The following is a 27,383-nucleotide window of genomic DNA, read 5'->3' on the forward strand; positions in this document are numbered from 1 at the left end:
TGCTGAGAGAAATATATCCTATTAAAATAAAAAACAACAAACAAACACAAAATAAAACAAAACCAACCCAACCAAAACAAAACAAAAACACATACAAACAAAAAAAAAATAAAAAAGGAAGGAGAAAGAGGGATAGGCACAATGGTTTGGTTTGATCCTCCCCCAGCTTTTTTTTTTCCCATTACACTTTTTATTGGACCAAATGTACACAGCAAAATTTACTTCTTGTTGGCAGGTACTCCTTGAGCCTCTATTTGCACAGTTCCAATCTCTACCATGAGCTAATTTAATGCCCTTCTTAAGTGTTTTATGTGCTGCAAATCACTGAAATGTCAAGAGCTAGTGTTCAGTAAGCAGGTGCTGTCAAAACAGGTTCAACCATAGCGCTTGGTTACTGCACCCTTCCCAAAATGAAACTTAAGACTAATATTCTTCCCTGAGCTGACTCTCCCTCAGGTTGATGCATACTAAGCACCATGAATATTGTCTTGCTGAGAACTGCAACCAACTTCTATAAATAACGTACTTCATTCTCCAGTCTGTCTGGTGGTTTGTAAAATAGTACTCTTATTGGGGAGGGTTATGATCCAGTTATTTAAATTATTAGAAATTCCCCTGCCTCAATGATGGTGTAAATGAGATTATATGCCAAAATCAAGAGTATGGATTTTATTTAATGGTAAATATGAGGCAGAGAAAGAGAGACAGAAAGAAACAGGAAAAAGGAGGAGCAGGGGAAAGAAAGAGACAGATTAAAGTAGAAAATGTGTCACCACTCTGTGGAACCCAGTGGTGTCTCAGGGGTCCTGTTCTTCTGGTCTTCTTGGTGATGAGGGTCCTGAAAAAGACGGAGTTCAAAGGACTAATACACATTCAGGAGATGCCCAGGCACCTCCCGTGGTGGGGGGAAACTTTGCAGTTTCTTGTGACAGGCTCTGGATTTGTTGCATCACTTGAATAATATTCAGTCCTCTGGTTGTGGAAGGCCTCAGAAATGAGTCGAGTGGGGGCACTTTGCAAGTCTTTAATGGTTTCTCAGCTGCCTTTCATGTGAATGTCCTGTGTGTACATGGTCTTTCCAAAGGGGGGTGGGTTACTCCTTCCATTTGGTGTGGAGAGATTTTGCCATCACACCCTCAAAACCTTCTCCTCCACCACCTAATGAGCCTTGTTTACTTCTCAGACCTGAGATAACTGGACAGTAGTCTTATTTCAAATTTCCTATCATTGTCCAAATTCCAGTCAGGAATCATATTCCTGATGGAGGAGGGGAAGGGAGTGCTTCAGTGGTCACAAACAGGCAGTTGCTTCTTTTCAGTTTGACAAGAAGACCTTCTATGATTTTGGTAATGTTTAAGACTTTAACAATATATCACAGGGAGATACATGAAAAACTTATTTTTGCTTCTTTCTCAAAGTAGACCATTATTGAGGTAGCTCTTTTGCAAACTAGGTCTTAAATGTGATGGCTGTTGTGTACATGGTCAGGCTTCAAAGGTCTGTCTGCTATTTAAAGGGGACCCTCACGATTAATTTCCTGAGTTGCCATTTCATGGGTCTGAATCTCATGTCCTAAGCTAGTTATTTCTAACCTGCTACCATTTTGTGCATGTGGTGTTTTCTTCCCATGCTGTATTCAGACTCATCTCTGGAACCAAAGCTCAGGATATAGACTGTTGGCTGTGAAAAAAAAATAAAAATATATATCAGAAGCTGAAATTAATACTATCAGTGAAATTTTTTGGCTGTCCCTCAGGTACTGCATTAAACACTTCATTTGTTGCAGTCCTATGCCCTTCAGAAATTGAAACAGTCCTACACTTTCTTATTTAGAAGACTTAATTTGAGTGAAATATGGAATGTAAGTCCTATGCTCCTTTCATTAGTTGACCAGTACTGACATTCTGTTTACATATTTAAAACTAATATTTGTAGGAGAAAAATCTCAAAAATGTCTGTTGGTCAGTCTGTGGAGTGCACAGAGTCATGGGGGACTTGCATGCTATGGATGCACAGTATCAGGAGTCCTAAAGTCATCCCAGTAAGACTGGAAATCCATCAGTATTAACAAGACATTCCTATAGCTGCAATGTGGGCTGGTGCCAGAGCATGCTGTGCTTTAAGGCTCTCTCATGCTCATCCAATTACCTGGTAAATATGTGGAATAAGTGACTTAGAAATCTGTACCTCATTGATTTACAATACAGTGAAGTGCATTTGCAAGTGCTACCACTAATATTTAAGCTGCCATCAGCAGAAGTTGTCTACTGTGCTGGAGTTCACATCCTGTTGTTTAATGAAGGCAGAGCATGGTTACAAGTCCCAGGCCTGCGAGACACAGCAAGGAAGGCTATTCATGCTGATAACAAGCAGTACAACCATAGGTATGCAGCAATTATGAACTGCCCGCCTCCAGCATTTCCACAGCCATTCCACCAGTGTAGCTTTTCAAATTTTTAGCTCAGTTCTTTCATGTGGATGAAGCAGACTTGGCCCTTTTGATCAAGCATGTCTTAAAATGTAATCTTTCACTGACTTCCCAAGGTAAGCAGCTCTGGGACAGGTATGTTCTCCAGTGGAGCAGGGGATCTTGGTGCGCAGGTGGGATTTCCTGAGCCAGGGAAACCACCGGGGGTTCCTGAGACTGTCCAGAAGCTGGCAACTCAGAGAAGTGTGGATGATGAGGTGTGGACAGGGCTGGGAGAGATGGCAACTACCCTCTACTACTGTAAGAGTCTGCATTATGTATTCCAGTGGTGGACCTCAGACTTGAACTGAGAAGTGCCCGGAATATTCGCCTGAGGCAGGGACAGGCAGCAAACCTGTGTAACATCAGAAAGGCTGAGAAGCAATTAGATAGCTGGTTCCAAGCACAGTCTGAAGTGAACACCCAGCCCACAGACAAGTAGCCAAAACCTCCCCTATCAGAACAAAAAGGAGAGAGGGCGTCAATAATGCAGAAGAATGGATGCTTGCAAATGCAAGGACCTGTAGCAGGCAGAGACTTCCCCCAAAACCTAAGGCGCCCTCACAGAACCACTTAACTGCTCTGCAGACTGCAGAGGAAAGACCCATTATATCAGGAGAGAAAGAGTCCTGTGTGGGGCTGATGAGAGGAATGGAGCACCTCTCCTATGAAGGCAGGCTGACAGAGTTGGGGGTGTTCAGCCTGAAGAAAAGCCTCCAGGGAGATCGTATAGCACCTTCCACTACTTAAGGAGATACAAGAGAGCTGAAGAAGAACTTTGTACAAGAGCATGCAATGATAGGACAAGTGGGAGTGGCTTTAAACTGAAAGGGGAAAGATTCAGGTTAGATATTAGGAAGAAATTCTTTACTGTAGGGATCGAGAGGCACTGCAACAGGTTGTCCAGGGAAGCTGTTGATCCCTCATCCTTGGAAATGTTCAAAGCCAGGCTGGATGGGGCTTTGGTCTAGTGGAAGGTTTCCCTATCCTGACAGGAGGGTTGGATCTAGAAAGTCTTTAAGGTCTTATGCAATCCAAACCATTCTATGGTTTTTTGATTTGGGGGGGGGGGGGGGGGGAGAAAATCTTTAAATTACACACTCTGTTCTTTACTTCTGTCTGCTGACTGGAGCTTTAGCCACCACAGCAGCACAGACATTAAGTAGTTAAAAAAACAGTCCCATATTTAGCCATTCACAAATTGTTCTCCTCTCATAAACAGTTGGTTGAAGTTGCTGAATTTTCAAAGATTTTATAGTGTTACAGCCAATTAGAATTTGTCTCATTTTCTCTTTTAATTTGCACATATCTGACACAGTCCTCTTCAACTAGGCCTATGTGAATAAGCATTTAGTGGTGATTCATCCATTGAAGCACAGCAGACCACTTTACTCCCCCCCAAACTCATACATTTTTAGGCATGAGTATCTGTAGTTGAGGAAAACTGGAACATATGAAGTAAATATTAAAGACACTACTATATGCTCTTCTAAAAGTTAATATAGTTGAAAAAGAAATCCATAGTTTGGTCTGGCTTCACTACACAGAATGCCTTTTGGTTTTGTTTGCCAAAAACTAACTAACTTCTGGCATCCATGGATATTGATATCATGCTGCACTATAGTTGCTCTATTCTACAGTTAACTATGAATTGTGAATGAAACATCACCTTTGTGTCAATGAATCATTTACCTTGCTCATCCCTTTCTTTAGAATTTTTCTGCAGTGCTTTCTCCTGCCTTCAGTTCTTTGTGGTCACTCTTCCAGATCATGTAGAAAGAAGTGAGCTCTTGCCCAAGAGTGAAAAGAACTATTTAAAGGTGTTACTGAATGCTACTCAGGGTAAACAGCTCTACTTCTTCATTTGCAACAGGGAGAGCATTGGTAGTTTTTCTGACAGTGTGTAATTTGACAGGACCCCCTTAAAAAACCAGTTCATGTTATTGTTCTGTAACTTAAGTATTTCACACTTCAGAATATCAGATAAAGAGAATTAATTACAAGCACAAGCAATTTGCTAGAAGGCGAGGGGAGGAATATCAAGAGCCTTGGGCTAAATCTATGATTTTGTGTCTTTAAGAATTTTAAGCTAACACTATTGGTAGGTTAAAGCCAAATTTTTTTTCCAGTTGAACTAAAATGAGAAAACAATTTGTATGAAACTAAATGGAAGTTTGAGCATGAGTTCAGAAATGAAAAATGTTACTTATAAATAGAGATGAACAAATGAGAAGCTGTTGGATTTTGATGAGTTTTAAGGTGGCTTTTTCATTCCTCAGAAAGGGGCTCAAGAGTAACAAACAGACTGACTAGATAATCCAGGAAGACAGTACACTAAAGAAACAGGTCTAGTAGAAACAGGAAAAAGGGACCATTTGTAAATCACAAAATTCATTTATTAATAGCACATTGTAACAAAGGCACTAGGGGATATGAAAAAAACATTATGTTATTACCAGAGGTACAAGCTAAGGAAATTAATAAAGGCAACACTCATGTCCTAATTATGAATATATATTTGAAAAAGTGACATCAAGGAAATTTGAAGAGATAAAACAGTCATTCCTTAGAATGTAGGAAAGAATGACAACAATACTGCTAGAAAGGCTTGAGTAGGCAAAGAAGGAGCCAAAATAACAGTCAGAAGTAGCATTAGCTTTGTCCAAATATCAAATGTCTTGGAAGTAAATAAGTGTGACTGCATATGGATCGATATTTTTCTTTACACTACCAGATAAAATAGCACTTAGAATGCAAGCTTGCATCTGTTAAAGACTGCCAAATACCTTTGTAGGATAACAAAATTTATCTACCTATAATGAGAAGTGGGAAATATCTTCATGATATGGTTTTAATCAGATAGGCTATGCTAGAAAGTGCCCCCTGCAAATATGAGTATTCCTAAGAATTTTTCAGCCTTACCCTTTACAATTCCTTAATTAAAATAGCATGGTCTTCAGCATGCATGAATTTGATTTGAGATGGAAAGTTAGAGTATAAAAGATAAACCAACTCTTCCAGTTTTTTAGACACAAATGATGACTTACTGGTTGTGGAAAAGAGAACACAATTTAACAAGGATGTGGAAGTCCTTGAATGCATCCAGAGCATGGCAACAAAGGTGGTGAAAGGACTGGAAGGCCCTGAAAGGAGCAGCTGAGGACTTTGGGTTTTTCTAGTTTGGAGAAAAGGAGGTGGTAAACTGACCTTACTGCTCTGTGCAGCTTCCTTTGGAAGGAAAGTGGAGGTGGATGTGCTAAGCTCTTCTCCCTTGTGCTTAGTGATAAGACACATGGGAGTGGCTCAAAGCTGTGCCAGGAAAGGTTCAGATTGGACATTAGCAAGCATTTCTATACTGAGAGGGTGGTCAAACATTGGAACAGGCTTCCTACAGATGTGGTCAGTGCCCCAAGCCTATCAATGTTTAACAATCATTTGAATAAGGCCTTAAAGAACAGGCTTTAACTTGTGGTCAGCTCTGAAATGGTGTCTTAGTTTAGAAGAAACTAAGATGTTATTAGGGACTAATAAAGAAAAAAAGGTGTTCCCCCTCCCCCACAAAGAAAAATCACCACAGCATTGAAATTTAGTTTTAATCACGAAAGATGTATGTGAATGAAGAATAACAGTTCTTATCTACTATATATATACATATATCTATCTATCTATCTATCTATATATATATATATATACAGATATATATATAGATATATATATAACCAAGACTAGGACAAAACAAACAACTACCCTGTACCTGCAAAGTTAAAAAAAACCCAAAACCCTTTAAATGAAACTGAGTTTGTGCCTCTGCTTCTTTTCTGGGGCAACTATATTTACAGACAGCGGGGGTTGCTGCTGTGCCTCAGCTGGCAGCAAAGTCACTCACAGTTTCTCCACTAAGGCAAAGGCAAAGACAACTGGGGAGTCGCTGACTCCTCTGAATCACTCATGTGGAGGGACGGAGGCCAAAGAACAGGATGGGGTAGAACCATCTGGCAGGCAATGCAGAGTCCTCTTCCTTGTCCCCTGGTCAGGAATGAGGGAGTAGAGATGGGAATCGATGATGGTGATGCTCACTCCCTTGCAGATGGAAAGCTCTCCTCCTCTCTCTGATGAGCAGCACAGAGCAACAGAGCTGAGTGAGGGTCATGAATGGCCAAGACCAGAGCAACTCAGCTCCCCCGCAAACATCTTCACCAGTCCAATGAACAGTGAGGGGTTTTTTCCACACACACCTCCCCCACCCCCCCTCACTCAAGCAATCAAGTTGGAATTCAAAGTACTTGGCTACTCCTTTTTTTGACTATTGGCATGGGGGTTGGACATTAGCTTTTGAATTCTGTAGTGGGAGGGAGGGAACTTGTTTAACATCCAAACCTACAACATTATCCACCCCAAATTCTCTTCCATGCCAATACCCCATATCGAACTTAAACTTTTCAAGTATATACATATTTACAGATACATACATACAGGTACAGTAGTGTGACTAGTTTACCCAGAGATAAGGTCTCCTTGAGGTACACATCATGTCTCTCCATCTTCCTGCATCACCCACGAGGTGGAACCAGATCCTTGACCAAAGACAATCCCACAAATAGGGGTTTGCCTTTGCTTGAGTAAGGGTTAATCCAGACTGTCTTACCTAGCATACCTCTCAGGTGTATTACAGGGACTTTATCTCCTTCTACAGTGTGAAGGGATTCCAATTGGGCAGGACCGGCAGGATTGGCAGAGCCTCTAGTGCTAGCCATGTAGCCTTTGCTAGATGTTGATCCCGGTATTTGCAAGTCCCTCCACCCAACGCCTTCAAAGTGGTTTTTAACAGTCCGTTACACCGTTCAACTTTCCCGGCAGCTGGTGCATGGTAGGGGATATGATACTCCCACTCAATGCCGTGCTCTCTCGCCCAGGTGGCAACTAAACTATTCTTGAAATGAGTTCCAGAATCTGACTCAATTCGCTCTGGGGTGCCATGTCACCACAGGACTTGTTTTTCCAGGCCTAGGATGGTGTTCCAGGCAGTGGCATGAGGCATTGGGTGTGTCTCCAGCCACCCCGTGTTGCTTTCACCATGGTGAGCACATAGCGCTTGCCTTGGCAGGTCTGTGGCAGTGTGATGTAGTCAACCTACCAGGCCTCCCCATACTTATATCAGCATCCACCATACCCCAGGGGCTTCACTCTCTTAGCCTGCTTAATGGCAGCACATGTCTCGCAGTCATGGATAACCTGAGAGATAATGTCCATGGTTAAATCCACCCCTCGGTCTCGTGCCCATTTATAAGTGGCATCTCTGCCCTGATGGCCCGAGGCATCATGGGCCCATTGAGTCAGGAACAGCTCTCCCTTGTGCTGCCAGTCCAGATCTATCTGTGATACTTTCACTTGTGCAGCTCGGTCTGCCTGTTGGTTGTTGTGATGTTCCTCATTAGCTCGACTTTTGGGCACGTGTGCATCTACATGGCAGACTCTCACAATCAGCTTCTCTACTTGGGTGGCGATGTCTTGCCATATATCGGCAGCCCAGATGGGTTTCCCTCTGTGTTTCCAATTGGTTTTCTTCCATCAGTCTAACCATCCCCAGAGAGCATTGGCCACCATCCATGAGTCGGTGTAGAGGTAAAGCTTTGGCCATTTCTCTCGTTCAGCAATGTCCAGGGCCAACTGCACGGCTTTAAGCTCTGCAAACTGACTCGACCCACCTTCTCCTTCAGTAGCTTCTGCAACTTGTCGTGTGGGACTCCATACAGCTGCTTTCCATTTCTGGTTTGTCCTTACAATGCAGCAGGAGCCATCAGTGAAAAGTGTGTAGCGTATTTCCTCTTTTGGCAATTGATTGTATGGTGGAGCTTCCCCCGCATGTGTCACCTGCTCTGCTTCCTCTTCATCTGCTAGACCAAAATTCTCACCTTCCGGCCAGTTTGTAATGATTTCCAAGATCCCAGGGTGATTTGGTTTTTCCATACGGGCATGCTGTGTGATCAAAGCAATCCACTTGCTCCAGGTAGCATCAGTGGCATGATGTGTGGAGGCAGCCTGTCCTGTGAACACCCACCTCAGCACTGGTAGTCAGGGTGCCAGGAGGAGCTGTGCTTCCATGCCAGTCATCTCTGAGGTGACTTGAACTCCTTCATAAGTGGTTAGGATCTCTTTCTCTGTTGGGGTGTATTTGGCTTTGGATTGTCTATAGCCTCGGCTCCAGAATCCAAGTGGTCAGCCTTGAGTCCCATGAGGCACCTTCTGCCAAAGGCTCCAGGACAGGCCATTATTCCCGGCGGCAAAGTAGAACATATTCTGCATGTCTGACCCTGTCCTGACTGGAACACATGAGGTTGATTAGATGTCAGTATGAATAGAAAGAAAGAAGTTACATCATTCCATGATTATATAAAATATGTCATAGTAATATAATACAGTTACAATGATTGTAGATGAGGCCAAACTCACAAATATTTTAGTCAAGTAAAAAGAATATCAGGTCATGCAAAATGTTTTTCGTTGTGGGTTTTGATGTTTTTTTTTTATTTTCTTTTTTTAACGTGTAAAATTAAACTCAGGAAGAAAAAGAAAGCATTTTATTTGAAAATGATAACACGGGATTTTTTTGATAGTTACTTGAAAACTATTTCAATGAGTTTGGGAACTATAAGCTCACCAAATCCAATCCTGTAGGACTTTGTAACAAACTGCAGCATAAATGGGCCTCCTCCACAAAAAGCAGCTCTTGTGAGTAAGAAATTCAGTCCTAGAAATAAATAAGAGATGATCAGCATTGACATGTGACATAAACCTGGGAGTTGTCAGTGCTTTTTGAGAGCAAAGTGAATTCAAGAGTCATTAAAACTGTGTATCCTCAGATATCCTACAGTATTTGGTGCTCTCTGAAGTGTGAAAAATGTCCTGTTCGAAAAGAATTGCACAGCTCATCAATAAACCCTCTCAGGAACAGATTCCTACATAAAAGAAATTAATTCTCTGTCATCCTGCATCTACTTTCACTGACATAGGCAGCCATGGTAATTTACTACTGTTTTACTTCATCTGCTATTGTTCACTTTTATTCTTCAAACCTAAAAGAAAACCTATATATGGAAAATAGCAAGACTTCTTAAGAATAGTGACTCATGGATCATGCCATGCTGCAGCATATTTGTATATTGACTTTCTCTCAGATTGATACATGAATGGAAATGGAAATTATGTGGGTAACTTTTTTACTGTTAAAGCAGAAATTGAACTGAACTGGTAATCATGGATCAAAGTCTGCTTATGGTATTCTACATTTTATTCCCATTATGTGGCTTGATGAAACTGCAATTTTTAGGGGATTTTCCATTACTTGCACCTTACAACAATATAAAAATTAAAATTCCATTGTTTTCATTAGTTCAGTATTTCAAATAATGCACAAAATGATAACTCACGTTGCAAAATGAAAATGTCATAATGTCTAACGATAATGGACCTGAACATCCTGAGAGCAATTCTGATGCTTGTAATACGTTGTAGACAACTAACATGCTACAACTTCACATGGCTTTTGTGGGAGCAGAGCATTATACAGTAGTACCACTGGGAAGAAAGAACAGATGTGTTTTGTGGGATAGTTTGCATAATATATAAATACATAAGTATACAAATAAACGAAACACTCTCAATCATGCCACCAAACTCTAGAATAATAATTTTTTTTCAAACCTTGTATTTTTGGAATTAGTTTTGGAGTCAAATTGTCTTCATGGACCTTGATTAATCTCCAGAGTACATTCAAAGCACTCCAGACACTTAACAGAAAATATGGGATACAGACACTGAAATGATTGCAGCTGAATCAAAAGTAACTGTCTTTGAAACTTCAGTATGTGAGATAAAGAATAGGTTAGGGCACATAAAAATATTGGCTAGTAGGTTTCAACAGACTGTGTGACACAATCAATTTAAAAGTCTTAAAAAATGGGCCCTTTACTTACTTAATTTCAGTTTTTCATTAAAAGTTCCAGTATATAACCTATGTATGCCAATGATATTGGGGAAGAAAGATCAATACAAAGAAGTTAGAACTTTGAAAAACCCAATAGTTTTCCAGATTCAACACTAAATGCCAAAATCAGAGGATGAAATAAATTTATGTGCTGGAAACATAGTCATTAACTTTTAAAAACAGGCAATAGTTCATTTAATGAAACTGTCATTTTACAAAAATATTTTGAAAATGCTGTTTGCTTCAAAAAAAATCCAAAAGTTCTGTATCCAAGGGAGAACAAACAGAATATATGCAAATTATTTTATGCTGATGAAAAAGATTGATGGCTTTAATTAAAAATATGTTTCTCAATATTATATTCTTGCTATCACACAAGGAAACAAATCCAGCTTAAGGTCTTGGAGTTCTGCTAATTTGGGAAGAAGTCTTGATTTGACTTGACTTTAAAAAATCTGTCTTTTCTTTTCATAATCTAATCTGTCAATATTTGATTTTTATTATGCACATTTATGTATAAGTATATACTTATAATTGAATATGAGTCCTACAGGCAGAAAGAATGCTGTTGGGGTTAGGTTTTTTTGTTCCCCACTGTTTACTGATATAGTAATTTGTCTATGATAATGGGAAACTTGACCTCAATAGTTTTTTCTTCCTTTTGGCCTGAAAGCATTTGTTCTAGACTGCTATGGAGCAAAGATAGTTCCTGAAAATGAAAATTGTTGTTGTATGCTGACTGACACATTTTGGAAGAGTCAAAATAAGCCTTTCACAAGTCCTCAGCATTTCTTCATTATTTATAAAGATGCCAAAGAAGATAAAGGCATTTTAAATTAGACTTTCATGGTCATTTCTTCTACATTTTTCCATCTGATTTTGAATCACAGAATCACAGAATGGCTTGTTGGAAGGGACCTTAAAGAACACCTAGTTCCAGCTGCCCTGCCATGGACAGGGACACCTTTCTCTAGAGAAGGTTGCTCAGAGCCCCATTCAACCTGGCCTTGAACATTTCCAGGGACAGGTCATACACAACTTTTCTGGGCAATCTGTTCCAGTGTCTCACCACACTCACAGTAAAGAATTTTTCCCCAATTATCTAATCTAAACTTGCTCTCTTTTGAATCCATTCCCCTTGTCTGTCACTACATGATCTTCTAAACAGTCTCTCTCCACCCTTCTTGTAGGCTCATTTCAGGTACTGGAAGGCAGCAATAACGTCACGCAGAAGCCTGCTCTTCTCCAGGCTAAACAATACCAATTCTCTAAATTATGCAGGGTTGGGTTTTATACCACAGTCCATGTTTCTGCTTGACTGTGAACCAAGCTATTCTTTCCAGCCAGTACAGAATCTGGAACCTGAAATTATCTCTTGAAATTGAAAATTGCACATCCCTAGTTTACAGCAGCACTGCCACAATAGCATACATTGCTTCCATTAAACCTCTCCAGTGACCATTTTGCAAAAACTTTCGAACATACTGACTTTGATGAAAATGGTTTTCTTTCCAATGGTTTTATTAGTTAGCTACCTGAGCATCGTATTCCACTTGACCTTTTTTTTTCAAATATTGCGGTTTTACCCTCATATCAGAGGGCAGAATTGTAAATGAAGGCATTTAAGATGTAAGGATGTTGTCCTGGATGTCTGATCAGTAGCTAAACAGGTAGAAAATTTTCAGCTTCCTAAGCAAGAGGTCTAGTTGAGGAAATTAAAAACAAAATGGAGCTTTGGGAAGGAAATATCAGAAAACGGGTTGAGGGGGAAATGAATAGCAAATAACAGGATTAAATAAGGTATTTTCCTGGCTTCCAAATTAAAAAAAATAAATTAGTTAATTGAAAAGCACTGCAGATTAGAAACTTAATTTGCTTACTATTAAGTAAATTTGATTTATTAATATAATGAGGAATATGCCTCAATAGCAGTCTTTGTGGTCTCATTGATCAACAAAGAAATACTTGTTGCAACACATCATGTGAGTCCTTGTTCTCATGACTAGGGCTTTATTCTGTAATTAAATGCTCAACATGGATAAACTCTGCAGTTCTAGTGATGGACAATTAGTGTGTAACCTTCACTCACTTGCTGAAACTGCTCTTCAGTATTCATTATATCCTCATATTTCTGTCTTTGTAAAGTCAGTCTTTGTTTAGCTTTTTTCCTAATTGGGATTGCAGCACTTGTTAATCTCTGAGTACAATGGGAGGATAAATGAAAATGTGACATAAGATAGTACAGCATAGTTTGAGTAAATAAATAATTTACAGTATATCATTTTCTATTTTAAATTTATTTATTTTCAATAAAATAACCAATGGCATTCTGCTCAAACATTTTACCTTTAAGAAAGCTGCTCTTGGTGCATCATAGGCAAAATTCTGGTAGTTCAGAGCAGCACACCCTTAGTCTTAAAAAGACAAGGAAAATAAGCTACAGTTTAACATTGTTCATTAAATTCTACAGCAGTTCTTACATTAAAAATCATTATTTTCTAAATAGTGTTCTACTTTCAGTCTAGAAACTTAGGCTAATATAAGTCCTATGGGTCACAGACAGCAGTCACCTTGGTTTCATAGGAAGCCTTCCTACACTCTTTCTCTTACTCAAGATTTGTTGCCTCAAGGTGCATACTTTGCTCCCATTATAGAAAACTGATCAGAATCCATTTTACCTCAAGATAATTTTCATTATTTCAGTGAATTGATAGTCTAATCAGTCAGTTAAGATCTAGTTTGTCTTCCTGCGAATATTATTTAAGTCATTAAAAGGTAGAATTCCTCTCTGGGTTTCAGAGTGGAGGTTTTGGGTATTAGCTATTCTAGTTGTCCTTCACTGTGTCATTACTTTTAAACCAAGTACAGTGGCTCAATGACATACAATTGCAGTGGAGAGTTTTCCCATCTTGCCTGCACTGTGGAACCTTGTGAAACAGCCAGCCCCAGCTCCCCTTCTAGCAGTGGCAGCAACGGCACCTGGAGCTCTGAAGGCTGGCAAACAAATAAGGAGGCAGTGAGCAGAGCTCTTGAAAGTGTTTTCCCTCCTTTGGGTTGCCTATGAGTGCAGGATATATAGAACAAATTCAATCCCAGGTCTTTCAGAAGGGGGGAGAGTTTCTTTATACAGATTAGTTTGTGTGTATAGAGAAAGTCAGAAATATATGTACCATGGCGACTTTTCTTCCACTCTCAATTTATCAGGTTTATCAGGTTCATTTCAGTTTATTTCAGGGACTCTACCTTATTTTCCAAGTATCTTATGGTCCAGGGTCTATTCCTACTCTTAGTGGCTGTGCTAGCTACAAAGACCACACTTCTGAGAGGAGCAATGACCTCTGTAGTTACTGGAATTGTGCATACCATTGCACACAATGAGAAGTCTGAAGATTGCTCGACTTTATACCCTTCTCAAGCAGTTTATCCATAAATGCACAGCTCTAGATACAGTAATTAAATAAGAAAAATGTAAAGACTTTTCATATTTCCTATAGAGTCTTTGATTTCATTTTAATGTTTTTTCTGTGTTTTTCTGTTGGTTCCTGTCAGTAGAAGCACTGGTTTACACAGTGCCTGACTCCTTACACCTGTTTCTGTTAAATTATTTTAGTTGTTGTAGTACAAGTCTTTCTTCAGTGCAGCAAATCAACCTAAAAATAAGCCGCAGAACCTATGGTTTCTAACCCACGTCAATTCTCTGGTGCCATTCCCACATGGAGGAAAGTGCTGGGAATTAGTGGAATTAAAATAATCTTTATGCTGTAGAACAACCCACACAACTAGCTATGTTGTGATGTGCTTCAGTGTTTCCTACTTACAACAGCAGTGAGCTCTGATACTAAAGCTCTGTCCCATAATGCCAAATACACAAGGTTTCTGAAATCACTGTCCAACTTCCTAGGCTCACAGACTTTCTACTGTCACAATCCTTGTCAAAATATACACATTCATATGTAATAAAGGCATGGAAACACTCACAGGGTTATCAATCTCTTCCAAATATATTGATCTCAAACTGGCAGACTTAACACATAAAAACTTTTCCTTCTCCCACATTGTTTGAAGTTTCTTTCTTCAGTGCCACCATCAGATTTTTATTTACCTTTTACTGTGTATCTTATGATAATTCATTGATTTTACAGTGCCTTTCAGAGATTCTTTGTATTAAAGTTATTCTTATTGAATTAATTTCTTTTCTATGTAATATGTAGCTATAGTAAAATTATCCACTGTATTAAATGCATTTTTATATGCTGTTAATAGAAGACTGAGCATTAATTTGCCTCAACTAATAAACCTATTATGCCTTTACTTGGGTAGGTTGTATGTACATTCCTTGGGGGAAGAATCTGTATGTTCTACCTATTTCTTCATTCTTCTAATGGTTTGTTGTCACAATATGTAGTTGCTTAGTTATTGCAAATTATGCCTTCTGTAAATGTCATACTCTAGAAAGTTAAGGTTTGTAATAAGAAGCCATATAGTTTATTAGGCCAAGTTTGATGTTGTCAGACAAAAGCCCATAAAAACTCTAAGGTATGTTAACTCTTTCACACATCTGAAACAGAGGCAACATACTTCAAGTGAAGTACAGAAATGAGTCACAGTTTTGTTTCATTACTGTTAATCACTGTAACTGTCTTTGAGAGAAGGATAGTTTACATCCATGGAGCTGAGGTGATAAGGTCAGTAGCCTCTGCGGAGGAGAGAGGACAGATTATTATCCCCTGTGGCATCACAAGGGTAGCAGAAGAGATGCCATGAAAAAAAATCTTGCAAAGTGAGATAAACTAGCCTTCTTACTAAGCTCTCAATTTCATGATTTTAGTATCCAGCAGAATAATAAACTTTATATCCCAACTGACCTGAAGATTTACAGGTATCAGGAATGGCCACAACTGTTTCAGAATGGAGGAATGCTGACAAAAAGAGTCTCTCATCAGCATTGAGGATCTAGTGTCTATAAATTACTTCTTATGCAAAGGCATATTTATGTGCAGGATACACTTGCCATAAAGACGCCTAATTTTGGATTCATATATCAAAAGAATATAACAGAAATCACTCAAACCCGAAACCAGGGCACAGAAGACACAGCCTGCAGAAGCAAGGATTTAATGTGCCTTAGATACAGGACCTGGTGCATGATAGTAGCTTTGTGTTGTTGGTCATGAAGCCATCTAGAAATATCATGTCTGAAAATTCAAGATGCCTTTCAAACTTTTAGTCATCCAAAATCATTACTGACAGCCTCTCCCTGTCCAAATACATAATTTCTAGAGAGACAACACTTAAGGAAATTAGAATGGCAAAGTTTACTTAAATTTCACAAGAACATTATTGCATAGATGCAGTTGAAACCCTAAAAAAATTCATATGCAGTGTTTTTATGAAGCTTAAAATATTAGCAGGTCAGTGAACAATTGTCTGTATCCCACCACAATGTCAATTTATTTTCTATGCTATTATTGCAGGTGATTACGTAGTCATGACTATATACTTCGATTTAAGTAGAAGAATGGGATACTTTACTATTCAAACATACATTCCCTGTATATTAACAGTTGTTCTTTCATGGGTGTCCTTTTGGATCAAAAAGGATGCCACACCAGCAAGAACAGCATTAGGTAAGTGGTTAATATTTCCCTTTTCTGCTGTCTTTGTGATGTTCCTACACTACTATTTGAAAATGCCAACTTCCTTTCAAGGAGACCACTGGTTATAAACTTTGGATTATGGCTACCATGTCTTGTAGACCCAGATCTACTTATCCCTGAAACTTCTGGTTTTCTTCCTGTAACAGGAAGAAATTAAAAGATTAAAAGTATGCTAGTCTGACCCTTTGGATGACACTGCCACCTATTTTGCATAAACCTCTTGAATTAATGTTTGTCTCCTTGTTCTCAATATGATATATTAGTGACATTTTTAAAGAATTATTAATTGCACTGTTGGATTCCTTCCCTTCTGAAACTGTTCCCACAGGGCCTTATGTCTTATATATACAGAGAACTGTGGAATATAATAGTGTTAACTCATACAAAGTGTTTTAGCATGCATGCTTGAAGTGAAGCTCCACACTGGGTATACTGATATTTTTAGCAGATTGTGGAGATTTATGCTGGTTTAGGTTTTCCAGAAGCTCATTTATATCAGGACTAGCACGTGCATTTTGACAATATGCTTTAGGATGCACTTAGAAATGTTGACTAGGGCCCTTACAAATTCATTCTTATGTCTATAGGAAAACCTGCAGGTTTTGCCAGCATCAAGGATATAGGGCTATATAACTGCAAAATACAGGTATAAAACAGAACCAAATTAAAACAACATCTTAATTCAGGTTGTCCTTGTCAGGTCTGCCAATATAAATTGATTCAGAAATCTACTGTGTAGGAGAAAAGGAAAGGCTATGCCAAGGTTTACATGTCTGTTTTGAAGTTTAGAGGTTACCATTCCCAGCTATTCATTGCATTCTTCTGCTGGAGTTTGTTACATAGTTATTTTACAAGAAAGGAATATTCAATCCTCACACCCTCCATGTGAATGCTGAAGTGCCATTACACTGTGGCTCCAGCAACATGATGGACTCTAAGACTGATAAGTTATTCTGTGACCTCCAGGACAGCAAAATGATCACAGAGCAGCTGTACAACTGCTGGTTCCTGGCTGTGTAGACTTGCCTGTGATAGTCAGAAAATTTAGTGTACTTCTTGGCTGAACTTTGCTGAAATTGGGTCACTCAGGAGATAGACTGACTATGCTCCATCTTTTTACATAGGCAGCCCGAAGCCCCATGTATGGGCAGAGTCACACAGCTTGCATTTGGGTTACCCTTCTTAATGCATAAGAGAAGAGACAAAGGACATCTACCAGTTTGCATTACTGATTTAGCATAAGTAGTGTTCATATCCTGTTCCTAAGGGTGGTTCAGCACACCACAGAGCTCAGTTTTCTAATCAGTTAGATATAGAAGTAGGTTAGATCACTAATCATGACAGTGTGTCTCTCCCTGCTTCACCCCCTCAGCCAGCAGGAAGTTCAGATGAAAAATATGTTTAGATACTGAGGTAACAAATTTGGAGTAAGAACTTAAAAATGAGATGTTCTAAGACTACATTTAATGGTTATCATGACTCACTCCTAAAACTACAACCAAGAACTAAATTTCTAGGCTGAAATACAATTTTTCTATAAATAAAGTCAAACATATATATATATATATATATATGTATACACACACATATATACATATATACATTCATGGGTCATTTCTTTTTGTGCACAGAGTCTTGTTGCTCCCAAATTAGCAATGGTCTGTTGACTCTTGGGATGCAATGAGCAGATGTTGCTATTTTACTGTAGGTCTGCTTGTATAATGCAACTTATAAATCTATCTGAGCGACTGCGCACATCCACATTTGGATAGTGGCACATGGTGAAAATGTGAGTAATACAGCCAAAGGCAAACTACTGAAATTTTCCTACTAATTAGTTGAAATTAATTGTAGACTCTGTGCACCAAACCTTCTCCAAATATAGCTGCATTAATGTAATGGGCTAGCACCAGGGAAATATTTCTCTCTCTGAAATTAATTAATAATTTCCTAAGCTATTGGCAACTACTCATAGTTACATGAAGGACAGCTTTTACTCCTTTCTGAACAACGCTAAATAATACACTACTTCTGTGCTGGGGAAAAAATAAAATTAACTAGGGTATGGTGCCATACTTCCAGCAGTACTGTCCAGAGGCATAAAAGTGCCCTTTAAAAACTTGGCATCATAGTCTCCTTTTGATATGCACTATGAGGGACTGAGGTCCAGAGTGGCAATGAGACTAAATCCAGGCCACCTGAAGATTCAGTGTGAAAATGGAAGTAAAATTTGAGTGTTGGATGAGAACTGTAACCTGGATCCCAGGTTATTCTGCTCTTCATTCAAAGAGAAGAAAAAGAAAAGGCTCTCTGCAGTTTCTACTTGTCTCCAGTAATCAAAAACATCTTCTCATTATGTTCATGACAACAAATAGCCAGCAAGTGTCTGAAGAAAAGTTATGAACTAGAAAAGAATAAGTTGTTTTCCTTGAAGATGAAGAGAATTAGGTTAAACTGAAGCTTTCATCCCAGTTTCCCCCTACTTTTTCAAAATGGGTACAATATGTAATAGGGCCAGGCAGTTACTACAGAGAAACTTCAAATTGCATTTTAAAAAGATACAGTGGGTATCAAGGCCAGCAGTGTATTGATGTTAAAGAAAAGATACAGATGATGTTTAGTTGTGCTGGTTTAAAGGTAAACTGGCAGGAGAAATGAACCCAGCTCAGGAGAGATTATAAATCAGAGATACAATTTAATAAAAAATATTACAATAAATACAATGACACAAAGAGGAAATTGCTTTTAACCTACAAACCCCAGAAGTGTAACCCAGTGCCCTGGGGCACAAACACAAAGGGGTTTTGTTAGCCCCTGTGCTGAGCGCCATGTGGTTCCCTTGAGTCCAAAGCAAAAAGGAGGTAAAAAACCTGTGGGTGCAGATGATGCTTGCAGTCTGGTGAAGAGTGGTGTTCGCAGCCTGATCGAGAATGGTGGCCTTCTCCTGTTGAGGTTCTGGTCCTCCTTTTGGTCCAACAAGAGGTTCCCTGAGGTCTTCAAACTCCAAGATTATGTACCCTCCGGCCCAGGTGGAAGCACCCAGTCCCTCCCCCAGGACAGAGAGCTACACAATGAGTGATCTGACTCTATGAGTCAGGGGGTATTTTGGAATCGTTGATGGCCCATTGCAGCCACGCCCCCTCAGTCTGGGTGTGAAGGTGTTAAGACTCCCTGGAGGGCAGTTATCACAGCTCTTATCTCACAGATGTCTTTCACACCCAGCTCACACCCTGAGGAGCCAGGTGTGCCCTGGGTAGCTTCTGCAAATGGTCCATTGTTAACAGTTCTTGGGAAATGAATAGAGGGTATGGATTACATGGCTCTGATCATCCACAGAGTGATAGACTGGTCCCACCTGCTAAACTAGGACATTAATGAAAAATAAATGTTGCTTTTCTTGACATTTCATCCCAAGGTCATTCACTAGAAAACTGAAAAATTTCTCAAAAAACCAGATACTAGACCAGAAAGGTGGAGAATTAAGTTTAAAAACAAGTGATAGCATGTGTGAAAGTAGGAGACATTTCCTTCACTGTCCTATCAAGTTGCCCTCAGAAAAAGAAGAAAAATTTAGTCTTGCTGACCAAAAAGTTTTTAACACTGAAATTGCTGCTACTTCACTTTGCCTGCACTTGTCCAGTAAGCAGGTTTCAAAAAGTAATAACTGTTTAGCCCAATCATCTAAAGGTTGAAATGTTTTCATGCATTATGTGTATGTGTATCATTTGACTTCCCAGATGGTCCTTTCTGTTTTATCAAATAATTTTTTTGGTATGAGATTTATTCAGAGAATATAATGTCACAAAACTGTATTGATATACCAACTTGTAAGCTAACACTCACCCTTTCTACCTGAAAATTCTGAAGTCAGGTTACTTCAAAACTGTCCTTGGCTGATATTAAAATTCTTTTGAAACAGACAGTTCACAAGCACTGTGAATTCCAATAACAATTGCAAAGCTCACTTTGCCATACGTGACTCTGCAAAGTGAGACTTAACGATTTCATCTGGCAAGGCTTATTGCATTTGTAACCACTCAACAAACTGAATTTTCTTAGCATGAGAGATAAAATGAGCTGAAGGTATGGAATCTAGGCATTATGTTTGGAAATAAGGGTGCTGCATGTTATTCATATATACATAACTATATTCTGACTTGCAAATATGTAGGAATACAAAACTGTATCATTTGGTGTACATTATTTCTTTCTTCTCTATATGTCTCCCCATGAACTCATCTTAGTATTTTAAAATTTGTACTGATGTGCTAGATATGAAATTGATACACTAGATAGAATATTCATTATTTCAAAAATTCAATGTTTGTTAATGGTGTGAGTTGGAATCCAGTCTCAGGCAGGATTTGAGCTGGTGTTTCACATTCAGGCTTAAGGCATGGATGCAGGACTCAGGATGAGTTGAGGACTTAAACACTTAAGCACAGAGGCTAATGGTAATTAGTTTTTTAATTGTCTGCCTTCCTGTCCATAGTCACCTTGCAAGCTGATCATCATTACAGATATCTGCACAGTACTTCTTGCCACAGATGCAAAGTTATACCTCCATTTCAGTAAAAACTGAGGAAAAAATTCCCATGTCAACACAACATTCAGTAAAAATATTGCAGATCTTTCAAAAAATGCTTTTGAGCACTGCAAGCTTTTTTCTCCTTTTGACTTTTTTTTAGCCTTTTAATATAAACTGCCCCATCACAGGATGAGTGGGAAATAAAAACTTTCATTTGAGTCTGAGTAAATAGGACACTGTATATTGTACTGGAAGAACTCTATAGGTTTTGAGGAATTTTGTAAAGGCAGCAAAATACCTGAAGGCAGGTGCATGTACATGTGGATATGAAAAGAACAAATTTGTGTTAGAAATCTAAATGTGGATTAGTAAGGGTTAAAGAATTTCATTTTACATTGCAGAGTACATCATAGTCTGGATGCAGTTCTTTCAAAGTTAGTGACGCCCAAGGCCTGAGTCAAGGACATGAGAAAGACTAATTAGCCGATAGTTAGAAAGGGCCAAATCAATGCCAGTGAGCCAACACCTTTTGCAGTTGGACATCTTTGCAGTTGCCTACTGTGATGAATGCGTAAGCATGGTCTTTGTCTCTGGAGCTTTTTCAAAGCATCAACTAGCTACAGAACTGATGTTGAGGGGTCTGGAGAGATTGCTGGACCATGGCAGTTACATCTGCTTATACTGAGAGGTAGCACAGGTGTTAAGAAATATTTTCCCAATAGCTTTTAGATGTTCAAGGTACAAACAAAGTCCACACTTCCCACTTCCCATCAGCATTGCTTTCGTCTTGATTATTTACTTGTGTTTCTTTTTGGAAACTTTTTATTTGTTTGTTTCTGGATAATGGATATATTAGGAATTCAATTAATTATTCATTGTAGAAGAAGGTTGAGACCTGGGCAGTAATCTGCCTTCTGGCTTTTCCAGGGAATTTCTGTTGGTTTAATGAAGAGGGTTATTCCTGTCAATCACTGTAGCTTCTATCAAATGTTATAGAGCAGAGGCAGACAATCCTTCATAAAGAGAACATAGTCAAAAGTAATCCACAGATACTTCTTTCTCTCCAGAGTGCTCTTTGTGAGAAGAGGCATATACTATAAGGCATAATTTCAGTCAGTCCTTGACATTTTAAACACTATGGACCATTGTGAAGTATCACTTTAACTATAAAAAAGAAAGATTACCTTATGGTTATGTTGTTTGTAAAGCAGGTTCTCTCTTGAGAAGTATTTGAGTGATAGCTTTTTTTTTCTCTAAGCCACTGAGAAGTTTTATTTTATTCTATCAGAAGAGTGCAGTTCATAACAAATGATTAAAAGTATCAGTCCAAGCTGAGAATGAAAAGACTTCTATTCCTCAGGAATAAAGAGAAATTGTGTTAATTACCAGCAGTTAAATAACTGACATGGCACAGATTTCATTGTAGGACTAGTTGTATTGTTGTAGATATCTCACACAAAATAATTCCCATTATATTCATTCTTACTAAATCAATCAAAGTGATGCTTTCTATGAATTAAGAAGGCTATTTCCATTAATGCTACATCTGAAGTTTGTATGAGAGTCTTACTCAGACTGAGCAAGTGACATTGAGTTCCCATACTCAGCAGGAAAATAGCAGTGAAGGACTCCAAAGGAAGTCCTGGTTTATACTTTTCTTGAAAAATTTCATTCTCTCCTCTCTCACATCCAACTCCAATCTAACTGAGATCAGAAAAATGAAGAGAGGAGGCAAAGCATATTGAGAGGCATAGGAATGTCACTTTTGCAAAGATGAAAAATAACTAAGCAAATATTTCTTTACAAAATAACATTGGCCCTACTGATTTTCCCTTATTTTTTTAATAGTGCTAAATGAAATTAATCAATTAACTACTTGGGTACAGTCTGGATTTCTGTTTCGTATGTTTATTTCCAAAGATTGTTCTGTGATATGGAGGAGCGATGTTGCATACAATTAAATCAAGTTTCTCTCTGCAGGCATCACCACAGTATTGACCATGACAACTTTGAGTACCATTGCAAGAAAGTCATTACCCCGTGTCTCCTATGTCACCGCTATGGATTTGTTTGTGACTGTATGCTTTCTATTTGTCTTTGCTGCTCTGATGGAGTATGCAACCCTCAACTACTACTCAAGTTGCAGGAAACCAAGCTGTACTAAAAAGAAAAAGTCGGTAAGACAGAAGCATTTAAATTTCTTTTCACGCACAGCTCAAAATGCAGATAATCATTGAGTGATAGCCTGTAATCCCATGACGCTCCACTCCTCTGAGATTTTCCCAGTTTGTGGCATGACCTTCCCTGGAAGCTGATGGAAAAGTTACCAGCAGTAACAGTAGAAGCACTTATGTGCCTGCTGAGTGAGGTCTATTCCCAACAGAAGCAGCCTGCTGACCATGAAGCAGCTACCCTACCTGTGTGTCTTCTGTCCTCCAGTTACTGTGCTGGTAGTCATAACCGGCTCCCACTAAAACACATTGCATAGCTTGTTATACAAATATATGTGCATCAATGTATATCCAAATGCATTGCTATTTCATGCCTTAACAGGTCTGAAAGTATTCATAAACTTCATGAGTGGAATTTCAAACTCTGCACTGCGAACTAGCAGTTGGTTTTGGCCCTGTGCACAGAGGTGCTTTATCCCAAGTAAAAAAATGGAAGTCATTATACATGGCTGCATTTTTGGCCAAAAAAACACTTCCAAATCTAACACCCAGAAATATACAACAGTTGTTAATTTAGAATCAGCTAAAACAATCATACAAGAAGAATTGCCTGATATACTTCATAACTGACTATGAGAATGAGAGAGGGCAGTTTAATAAGAAAAAAATCGCAGTGTAAACACAGGGAAGGGAGTTGTCCACTCAAGACCAGTGGTAAATCTTATGTATTCGGGATCAATTATTGAAGATCTTGGATGTCTTTGCACATAAGGGTGGAAATAAGGACATTTGAAATCAGAAATCAAAGCCAAATAGGAAAAGTGTGAAAGAGGAAGAGAGAGAAGGCTAAGCTTAGGGAATAATGGGTCACAAGGTAAAAAGGGGATTGAATGAAGCATTACAGAAAATTATTAAATGAAGAATTAATGAAGGAAAAGCTGAAATAAATATGGGATTAGAAAAAGCCTAGAAAGCCAGAGACTTAGTCAATGAAAACTCTATTAAACATATAATAGCTTCTTGTAAAAAGTTTTTGCCACAAAAAGCAAAAGATTGTTATCAAAAGAATAGTGTAAGACAACAAAAATTTACTTGATAATGATAAGACTAAATTTACTATCCTATAGAAAGGCTGAGTTAAAAATTCATGAGTATATTTGTTAGTAGGATGCATTTCCAGACTTGTGAATGAAGATGAAGGAAAGCATGCAGAATTGATGGAGTTAGTACCAGAACAAATGCTCACTTAGCTACTTTTTGATAAATAAATAAATGTAGTCAGTTGAATAAAGATTTTCCATGCACAAGAAGTAGGTATGCATTCTGCTAATGTTTTATGCAATTTTCAAGTGTACAGATTATTATGCTGAATATATAGAACACAAAGCATGAAGTGTTTTATGAACAAATGCATTGGTTCGAGGAATGCCATTGAACTTTGATGTTTATGAAGAAATCACCATGTTTTCTTCTGAATAATTCTTTTTTTTAATCTTTATTTAAGCTACCTGATGTAAGTTTTGGTCATGTGATGGTAAGTGAACTACATTATTCAATGGGAGCAATAGGGGCATGAATGTATGTTGATGTTTACTTGCAGTAATTCCCAAGGAAGCTCTATTCTTTGTTATGCTTTACCCTGACTTCACTATAAATATTATTTTGCTTTTTTGTTAAAAGGTCAGTTTGTTTTCAGGTTTGGAAGATGAACATAGCTGCCTCTTTCTATAAGAACTTATCAAGTGATTTGGGAGGGAGAGTGGTCAAGTGTGGAATATTGTGTGTTATTTTTACCTCAGAAATTTTGTGTGTCTGCTTTATATAATACTGTAGTTGCTCATTGCATTTTATAAAAAAGTAATAAGCACAAGTTATGCCATAACCTTATACGGAGTTTTAACTAAGTTTCATAAAAATTGTTCATCTATGTATATCTGCAAAATCTTTTAGGAAGCTTTCAGGTGGATTTTCAAACAATTTAGGCACACAAGTTGAACACAGCTGTACTATGTCTACAAATGGAATATGTACTGCAGGAATAAAGCTGAAACAGGGCACAAAATAAGTGTCTCTACTTTGTATGAAATCTGAAACTGGAATGCGGGCTATAATATTTGCAGATATAAAGAACAGAGGAGCATACAGAAGGCCATTTAATCATCTGGCTGAATGACTGGCTATCAGATAAGAACAGTGTCAGAACTCATACATTGTTTATTTCCATTTCCATTTCTTGGTTTGAATATGCTGAAGTTTATAATTTACAACTGCTAACTCCATGTTGGTATCCTATCTTTTACAAATATTGTTATACACCTTTTTCTTTTCTTCTGTTTTCTTTTTTCCTGACCTGAGTTTGATGCATTTTGAGACCTTGTATAGGTTTGAAAGTCAACTCATTGAAAATGAATGGTTTACAGAAATCATTGCATTTATACACTCTCTACTGATGTCACTGCCTGGACAGACTTTTCTGAAAGATGAAGTCAACAGGGCACATTCAGTGGGTATTAGCACTTTTCTTTCTCCAAATGAAAATGATAGGGAAAAGATACACAGCTAAAATTATATTAGAATTCAACAGTCTTTCTCTAGAATTAGTCAGTGTGATCTGCTTGAAATTATCTCCAGCATTTTCAAGTATTTTATTCACTCTTTCATTTTTTTCCTCATAATATCGATACTGAGCAGGGCCTTTTTTATGCATAAATGGCTTCTGTGTTAAAATTATAGCTTAAATTGCTAAAATGAGCCGTGTGTCTGGCTCTTAAGACATCACTTTGCATTTTCCAACCTTGTAGTGATAGCATCTTAAAGATGAAATTTATTAACCTTAGTAAATCCATGTTCAGGTAAGCCCACTCCTGTTTTTTCTCCATCTGGAGAACACACTTATACCTTGTCTGAAGTAATATTATTAAGAATGTTTAACACTGCATCTGAACTGCCTTGTCCAAGGCAGACTGCCACGGTGAGACTGGGCTGATACCCACTGTGTGTGCTCTGCTCTCCTCCCACTCCCAGCTCAGCTGGATATGCAGAACATAATGGGGACCATCCACCTTCTCCTGGTATCTTGTCTGTTCAGGACACCTCCTAGCCGAGAGAGATTAAAACAGATTAATCTCTCTGTATTATCAGAGTATTTGTTTTATCTTCTGTCCTGAGCAGATAGTTGATATAACAAAAGAGAAACAAAAATCCCCAGGCTATTCGCAAATGGGAAAGTTTCCTTTGCAGAGCCAGAGTAGTTATCTTCACTCACCAAAATCTAAATTAGCCTTTCTTCCTTTTAACATAAATATTTTAGCCAGGCATGGAAAGTTTCAGTTCCTGAGTAGGAAATCTTCATAAGACCCACAATAAATCTACAATATGTGGTGCAGTGGTATAGCAGAATTTTGTGTATACTCTAGTCATATTTTTTTTCTCTCCAAAGTGCTCCAGTCAAAAAATATTTCTGGTACCTTTTTCACTTGGAGACACATTTTCAGGCTCTGAAATCAGTCACACAAAGCTTTACAAAATGAGAGAGAAGACCATAAGGATGTAATTTCTGTCATCTAATCTGAGAGATAAAGTCATTCACAACAAATAGATTTGCAATAATCTGCTCATAAACTGCAGTCTGTTTGCAGTCCACAGCACAGTGCACCTGAGAGACTTTAGGCATCTACTTATGATGAAATTAATTGCATCCAGAAGGAATTGGGCAGTTGTTCAGATGTAGTTATCTGTGTTGACAATGCCAACATATAAGCAGACAGATGCCACACCAAGTTCTTAGCTCAGGGACCGACATTTTAATGAAATGCGTAACATTACAGTGTGCCAAGCCATTTGTAGAAATAAAATGAAGTCAATAGAAAAATAAAAACTTCCACTGAGGCGTATCATATCACCAATGTTTTTCACATCCAGCATGAAAGTTTGCAGATACACTCTAACACCTTTAACAGGAAATGCTGAGTACTTTGTAGACTAAGTGTGAGGGCAAGGGCCCAGAGCATCCTCCTGAATGCAAGCAGTGTTGACTGCTTGTTAGTGCACAGCCAGCATGCTCCTGCAGGCAAAGGCAAAGCTCAGCGCAATCACAGGGACAGGAAGGGCCCTTAGGTAGAGAAAACCACGCTGACAAGGCTGGTGTCTGCTTTGTCAGAGCAGTGCAGACTGGCAGTGACGCTGATGGGACCTTTTCTAGTGATGCCAGTGGAGGAAGTGACATTTGTGAAGATGGAATGGGTGGCTTAAGGAGAGGGGAGACTATTGTGAGAAAACATCTTTCGTGAAAAGGAAATTATGCAACAGGAAAGCTGACAAAGTGTAAATAGGGAGTACATTGAAGAAGGAGAGGTCTGTAGGTGCGAATGGTACTGTGAGGATGTGTGATATCCAAGTGTTCTTTTTCTGAGCATGGTTAGTGTGATAAGCACTAAGGGCACTTATTAGGGATGGCATTTGGAAATCTTGTACTGAAATGATCACTATTTTTGCTGATCATATCTGTTTTTATAAATCATGATCAAGTTAATCAGGCATTGGAATGGGCTGCCCAGAGAGGTGATGGATTCACCAT

General features: G+C 38.6%; 1 protein-coding gene across 5 annotated transcripts in view; it reads left to right on the forward strand.

The window, feature by feature from the left end:
- Positions 1–27,383, forward strand: part of GABRG3 (gamma-aminobutyric acid type A receptor subunit gamma3) — a 327,545-nt gene that overhangs the window by 295,219 nt on the left and 4,943 nt on the right. For 4 of the 5 annotated variants that reach the window (XM_071547807.1, XM_071547801.1, XM_071547820.1 and 1 more), the window contains 3 exons: positions 15,926–16,078; positions 22,617–22,813; positions 24,312–24,341. In XM_071547807.1, the coding sequence (XP_071403908.1) occupies positions 15,926–16,078; positions 22,617–22,813; positions 24,312–24,341 (380 nt within the window). The remainder of the gene's footprint in view (positions 1–15,925; positions 16,079–22,616; positions 22,814–24,311; positions 24,342–27,383) is intronic. The other variant, XM_071547812.1, reaches the window with a different exon arrangement.

This window comes from Pithys albifrons, chromosome 1 (genome assembly GCF_047495875.1).
Source record: "Pithys albifrons albifrons isolate INPA30051 chromosome 1, PitAlb_v1, whole genome shotgun sequence".
NCBI lineage: Eukaryota > Metazoa > Chordata > Aves > Passeriformes > Thamnophilidae > Pithys > Pithys albifrons.